General features: G+C 55.7%; 1 protein-coding gene across 1 annotated transcript; it reads left to right on the forward strand.

The window, feature by feature from the left end:
* The first annotated feature begins 308 nt into the window (after positions 1 to 308).
* LOC139673823 (zinc finger protein ZFP2-like) lies at positions 309 to 6,617 on the forward strand. The gene is made up of 3 exons (XM_071559643.1): positions 309 to 693; positions 4,712 to 4,790; positions 4,978 to 6,617. Exons 2-3 carry the CDS (start codon positions 4,739 to 4,741, stop codon positions 6,318 to 6,320), a joined length of 1,395 nt encoding a protein of 464 aa, XP_071415744.1. The 5' UTR covers positions 309 to 693; positions 4,712 to 4,738; the 3' UTR covers positions 6,321 to 6,617.
* Positions 6,618 to 6,947: the final 330 nt, after the last annotated feature.

Consider the following 6,947-nt stretch of genomic DNA (forward strand, 5'->3'; position numbering starts at 1 on the left):
TGAAGCCAGACCAATACATGTGCAAACAGGGCACTGTTTCCTTGAACATTCCAGCGGGGGAGATATCTGTTCTCTCAGCCAGGCGGGTAGACCTGTTCTCTCTAAACCCGACGGGTACCCATATTATAAAGCGGCTGGTAGACCTGTTCTCTTTACGTTTGGTGGGTAGACCTGTTGTCTCTCCCAGTCCGGCGGGTATTCCTCAGCCCAGCGGGTAGACCTGTTCTCTCAGTCCGGCAGATAGATCTGGTCTCTTTCCTAGTCCGGCGGGTTGACTTGTTCACTTTCCCAGTCCGGCGGGAAGCCTTTTTAGTCTGGCGGGTTGACCTGATCACTTCCTTAGTCCAGAAGGTAGACCTGTTCTCTTCCCATGGCAGGTGGACCTGGTCTTTAAACTCAGCAGGTAGGCCTGGTATCTCCGCCGGACCTTCTCTTTCAGCTGCAGGTCTCCCTCCCTCGCCTGGGCGTCCACGAGCAGACCTCGTAGCGGCAGCGGTTGGCTAGACCTGTTCTCTCTCATACCGGCGCCCACACCCGCTCCCAAACCTGCTCCGGCCACCCCGCTGGGACCGCCTTCCAACGGAGTGGGCGCTGCCAACCCAGGAACACCCCCGGGACAAGGGGAGGGGACACCCACGCTCCTCCTCTTCTTCTTTCTTTCCACCGCTCCGATTGCGCGCCAGGAACTCTCAGGTGAGTGGGAAAACGGGGGAAAAGGGGGACAGTAGAAAGAGGGGCTGGGCCCCCCAAACTGCACAGTGCCCCCGCTGCCCCCCCAAGGGCCATGCAGGCTGTGCCATGGAACACGAGAGCCGGGATGGGCCCGGCCAAAGCCCTCAAGGGCACCAGGATGTGCCACTCCTTGGAGCCCGCGCTGGGGCTGCCGCGGGGCGGGGCCGGAGCTGCACACAGGGACGGCAAAGGGCCCCGACAAAGTGCTGCGGACCCCCCGAGCCGAGCCCCAAATAGCCCGGGGGGGCTCAGGGGGGTTGGATTGTGTTCGGGGGGATGGTTGGGACTTGAGGGACCCCAAAGGTGAGCCACCAATGCCCCCTGGGGGCTATTGGGGGTCCCTGTGCGGTGTTTTTGGGGGTGCCGGTGTCGGTTCCCGGCAGAGCCCCTTGGTGGGCGGGGGGATGCGGGGACCCCCCTTCGGGGGGTTGCTGTGCCTGGGTCAGGCCCTTCATTGGCAGCCCGGAGAGGGGAGACCCCCCTGGGACCCCGAATCGGGGACCCGAGAAAGGGGGACCTCCAGGGCCCCAAAGTGGAGAGACCAAAAAGGGGGAACTCCTGGCAGGGTTTTCTGGGGCTGAATCTTGGTGTTTTGGGCTGAATCTTGGGGGTACAGGGGGAACACATTTCTAAGTAAGGGGGTTTTTCAGGGGGTTTCAGGGCCAAGCAAAGGGGGATGTAGGGGCTTGGATAAGTGGGATAGGGGGCCAGGGGGATGGTGGGCCCAGGAAAGGGATCCCCAATGTTGGGAAAGGGGGATCATGGGGTAGGAAGACCCAGAATGGCCAGAAAAAGGGGTTCAAGATGTCCTCCAGTGTTCCAAAAAAGGGACTGTCTGTGGTCTGGGAAGTGCAGGACTGGGGGTCCCAGAGTCAAGGAAAGGAGGGGTCTGGGGCTGGAAAAGGTGGGATGGCCAGGAAAGGGGGTGCAGGAGCATTGCTGTGCCTGGAAATTGGGATCAGGAGGGTTCTAAGGTGAAGGAAAGGCAGGACCAGAGGTGGGGAGAGGTGTTTGGGGGGTGCAGGCGGTCTCTGTGCCCAGAAAAGGGGAGTCCAGGGGGTGCCAGGGAAAAGGAAAAGGGAGTGTGGAGTCTGGGAGAGGCAGGATGGTGTTACAATCTGCTTAAATATCACAGAAGGAAGTTAGGTTCAAAATATTTTCCCCAACAAAATTAAAACTCAAACTAAGTCCTCTGTTAATTCAAAAGACTGATTTTTTATTATCAAGAAATTGCTAAAAAATTCAAAAAGAGAGGGAAATAAGAACAGTTAGAAAAACACTAAGAATACTTTTTAGAACAACAAAAGAAGAGAGTTTATCATCAAAACCAACTATTTTTCTGCCAACTTACTGTGTGGGGATAAGCGATGTTGTTTCTGTTCCTGTAGGCAGAGGTGTGGAATGCAGCTCTTGCAGTGCAGATGTGATGCTCAGTCTGTGCTGCTCTCCCTTGTGCAGCAGGGCTGCTCCTCACTCTCTGCAGAGCTCTCAGGCTCCGCGGAGCTGTCGCTCACGGGCAGCCACCCCAGGCTGAACAGGGCCAGGGCTGGGTCAGCAGGAGCAGAACTGACGCAGGGAGCAAGGCAGAGCTCAGCTTTCTCCTTAGTCTGCAGGGGCAGGCAGGCAAGCAGCTTGGGTGGGGAAGGAGGAGGGTAAGAAGGTGAGATGGGTGAGGCAGGGGGAGGTGGGAGAGGTGGTTGGCTGTGGTTCTCTCTCTCCATTCTCCACGCTCCCTATGCACCGAAATTCCAAGGTGTTCTTTCGGAGTTTTTATGGAGTCCAAGACAGCTCAGACATTGTTTTTTACACGTAGCTTGCAAATTTCACAGAAGCAGGATATAGTTTTAGCTCAGTTATTACAACAAGAGGATGCTTCTGTGAGTTCTCAGCAGGCAAGAGGTTTGGCTTAATTTGCTGCCATGACTTGCAGGATGCTTGGTGAAAGGCTTTGGCAGGTGTTTGTTTGTAAGAGGATTGTGGCTTTCTCTCAAACTGCTGCCAGAAAATTCTTTGATAGGATGTTTATGACAGGGGAATAATGGGGGAATAATATTTATTACATTTCTCAGTTATTGGTGTATAACAGCTGAGTGGGAAGGCGGGGGCAGGGGTGTCCTGGAGCCAAAGAAGGGGAATGTGGGTGTGAGGTGAGCTGGGATGGCTGGGAATGGCAGCCTGGGGGTCCTTGGAGCCAAAGAAAAGGGGGATGCAGGGGCTGGGAGAGGCAAGATGGGCAGGAAAGGGGGTGCAGGAGGATCCTGGAGTCAAAGAAAGGGGGGTGTGGGGGCTGGAAAACAGGGACCGGCCACAGAGGGGTGTCCCAGAGCCCTGGAAAAGGAGGTGCAGGGGGATCATGATAATAATAGGGAAGAGAAGGAGAAAGCAGTGAGATGGGGCTCCAAAGTGCTGATTTCCAGGAAGGTGGGGAGAGGGCAGGGATGTGTCCCCAAGGAAAGGGATCCCAGAACAGATCTGTTGTTCAGGGCCAGAGCAGGAACCGGAACAAGGATTTTGGGAATGCAGAGCTGTGGGAGGGGGTTGCCCTCACCCTGCTGCCCATCATGTGCTTCTCAAAGCCCAGTCACCTCCAGTGTGAGCCCAGTCACCTCCAGTATGAGCCCAGTCACCTCCAGTATGAGCCCAGTGGCTCCCATTGTATGTCACTTGCCCACAACATGGTCCAAATTGGCCTCAGTATGGTGCCAGTCACTTCCAGTGTGCTCCCAGTATTAACTCAGTTGCCCCCCACATGCTTTCAGTGTCTCCCTTTTACCTCCTCTATGATTCCATTCACCCCCAGTGTATCCCAGTTACCACCATCATGCTCCCAGTCACTTCTAGCATGATGTCATGTGCTCTCAGATTCTTCTGGTTAACCCCAGGAGGGTCCTAATTGCCCATGGCATGCTCCTATATGATGCCAGTGATGAACCTAATTGGCCCCAGTCTGTGCCAGGAGGAGCCCAAAGCTCCTGGAACACATGGAGAACCCACCTGGAGGAGGGTCCCTGCAAGTTCTGTGGCTGCAGGAAGAGCCCCGAGGAGCTGAGGGCCCCCCAGAGCCACCCCAGGCAGTAGAAGGTGGTCCCACAAGGCCTCCTGCTGCCCCTCATGTCCTCCAGCTTGGGCCCAGCTCCTCCTAGTGTTGTCCCAGTTGCCTTCAACATGGTTCCACTTGCTTCCAGTATCAGCCCAGTATCATGCCATTAGCTCCAGGTGTACTCCCAGGTTTTTTCCAGTCATTGCCAGTATAATCCGACACTCTCAGATACTCTCAGTATGATCCCAGTATGACTCCAGTGTGCATCCAGTTGCTCCCAATATTAAACCACTTTCCCCCATATGCTTCCAGTTACTCCCTTTTACCCCCAGTATGGTTCTACTCACTCCCAGTATATCCCAGTTGCCACCAACATGCTCCCAGTCACCTGCAGTGTGATCCCAGTCGCCTCCAACATGATGCCATTTGCTCCCAGTTTCTCCCAGTTGCACCCAAGAGGGTCCCAATATCCTCCAGCATGCTCCTTGTCACTCCCAGTATGAGCCCAGTATGATGCCAGTTGTCCCCAGCATGGCTCCAGTTGCTCCCTGGTCCTCCCAGTTTGATCCCCCTCAGTTGCCCTTAGTACATTCCCAGTTTGACCCCAGTCTCTCTCGCATGGTCTCAGTCATGCCCAGTAGCCACTAGTATAGACCCAGCCCCTCCCACTTGCTCCCAGTTGCCCCCAGAGTGGTCCCAGTTCCCTTCCAGCATAGTCCCAGTTGTTCCCAGTCACTGCCAATATGGTTCCAGAGATTGCCCAGATGATCCCAGTTATGTCCAGTTACTGCCAGTATAATCAAAGGTTGTTTTGGGCTAAATTTTGGTGTATTAAAGGTTTTTAGGATCACAAGATGCCCAGTGACTTCTAGACATGGACTTGGGCAAGAGGATCCCCCAAGCCAAGGCACTCACACCTTGTTTTTCCCCCCAAACCAGGATTTCTCATTCTGCAGCCTTGGCCAGATGGAGGAGGAGGCTGCGAGGAAGAGGAAGGTGCCCCAGGACCCCCAGGCAGGTGAGGAGGAAGTCAGTGCCCCTTTGCCCCTCTCTTGTGCTGCATCTTCCAGCCCAGCATGGCCCCGGCTGCAGGACAACCCCGCTGCCGACGCCGTCCTGCCGGGGCCGGGTTTGGGGGATGTCCTTGGCCTTCCCTGTGGGCCGGAGGCAAATGCCCTGCCTGTCCTTGTTCCTTCCTGCCCCAGGCCCCGAGCTGAGCACGGAGAGCACGGAGGACAAATCCCCCCAGCAGAACCTGCTGGCAGAGGCCGTTTTGAACAGCTCCAGAATGCAGGAAGTCACTGGGGAGGAAAAGCCACGCAGATCTGCCAGGAGGAGAAGCTCCAAGCCTAGCCCAGGGCTTTCTGAGGATAAACAACGCAGCCTGTCTCAGGAAGGCGGCCCGAGTTCCAGCCAGAGCTCTGACTTGGTGATGCAGCAGCGGCTTCACAGAAGGGAGAAACGCTACAAGTGTTTGGAATGTGGGAACGGATTCAGCCAGAGCTCCCACCTCCTCAGTCACCTGCACATCCACACTGGGGAATGGCCGTACACATGTGGGGAATGTGGGAAGGGATTCAGCCAAAGATCCTTTCTGCTGAGCCACCAGCACATCCACACTGGGGAACGGCTCTACACATGTAGGGAATGTGGGAAGAGCTTCAGATGGCGCTCCAACCTGCTCCGCCACCAGCGCATGCACAGTGGGGAACGGCTCTACCCATGTAAGGAATGTGGAAAGAGCTTTAGGGACAGCTCCTCCCTCCTCAGCCACCTGCGCCTGCACACTGGGGAGAGGCCCTACACATGTAGGGAATGTGGGAAGCGCTTCAAGCACAACTCCAATCTCGTCACTCACCGGCGCACCCACACTGGGGAACGGCCCTACACATGCAGGGAATGTGGGAAGAGCTTCAGTGACAAGTCCACCCTCATCAAACACAGTCGCATCCACACTGGGGAACGGCCCTACGCATGTGGGGAATGTGGGAAGAGCTTCAGGAATATCTCTGGCCTTATCACTCATGAGCGCATTCACACTGGGGAGAGGCCATACAAGTGTGGGCAGTGTGGGAAGAGGTTTCAGACCAGCTCACATCTCCTCGTGCATGAGAGGACTCACACAGAGGAGAGGCCCTTCCGCTGCACCGACTGCGGGAAGGGCTTCCAGCAGAGTTCCGCCCTCGTCAGGCACCGGCGCATCCACACTGGGGAGAGGCCCTACAGGTGTTCTGAGTGTGGGAAGAGGTTCCAGACCAGCTCAGAAGCTCTTGTGCATCAACGGAGGCACACAGAGGAGAGGCCCTTCCTCTGCACCGACTGTGGGAAGAGATTCAACCAAAATTCCGAACTCATCCTTCACCAGCGTATCCACACTGGGGAGAGGCCGTACAAGTGTGGGGAGTGTGGGAAAAGCTTCAAGCAGAGCGCCAGCCTCATCACTCACCGGCGCATCCACACTGGGGAGAGGCCTTACAGGTGTGACGAGTGTGGGAAGAGCTTCACCCAGAGCTCTACCTTGACCCAACACCAACGGACCCACCAGTAAGAAAAGCCCTCCGAGTGCCCTGACTATGGGAAGAGCTTTGTCCACTGCTGCAGCTCCATACGTGGACCCATGTTGAATGATCCACAGTGACCCACGTTGGGCACAGACCTGATGACCCATGCTGGGTAAAGACCTGATGACCAGCATTCCTGATGAAGCCTGTTTAGCAGAGACCTGGAGACCCACCTTCCAGGTGATCCATGCTGGGCAGTGCATTGGGTTTCTGTGGCCAGATTTTGGTAGCAGGGGGGGCTTCAGGAGTGGATTCTGTGAGCAGCTGCCAGAAGCTTCCCCCTTGTCTGGCACCTGTCCTGACCCCCCTAAAGCTGAGGGTGACCCAGGTACTTTTTAATCCACCCCTTGAGGCAGATTAGATTTACTTTATCGATATATATGTATATGTAGGGTTTAGAACACTTTGTTTCCATGTAAAGTAGCTTTGGAGCAGTTTTAGATCCTGTCTGTAGTGATATAAAGGCATAAAAATAACCCTTCCCTTCTGTGGCTCCAAGCCCAGCCTGTCTCCTTTGGGGTTGGATGTTCCCCCCTGTGCCCCTGGGTGGTTCCTTTGCCCAAGGGCAGCAAAGCACCCACTCCTTTTGCAACTGGAGTGTGTTGGAGCCATGA

The sequence above is a fragment of the Pithys albifrons genome, chromosome 7 (assembly GCF_047495875.1).
Source record: "Pithys albifrons albifrons isolate INPA30051 chromosome 7, PitAlb_v1, whole genome shotgun sequence".
Taxonomy (NCBI): Eukaryota; Metazoa; Chordata; class Aves; order Passeriformes; family Thamnophilidae; genus Pithys; species Pithys albifrons.

Excerpts from the sequence above, each read along its gene's own strand:
- LOC139673823 (XM_071559643.1), top strand. The coding sequence starts at position 4,739 with ATGGAGGAGGAGGCTGCGAGGAAGAGGAAGGTGCCCCAGGACCCCCAG. Across the intron at positions 4,791-4,977 it reads GCCCCAGGACCCCCAGGCAG|GCCCCGAGCTGAGCACGGAG; the intron begins GTGAGGAGGAAG and ends TTCCTGCCCCAG.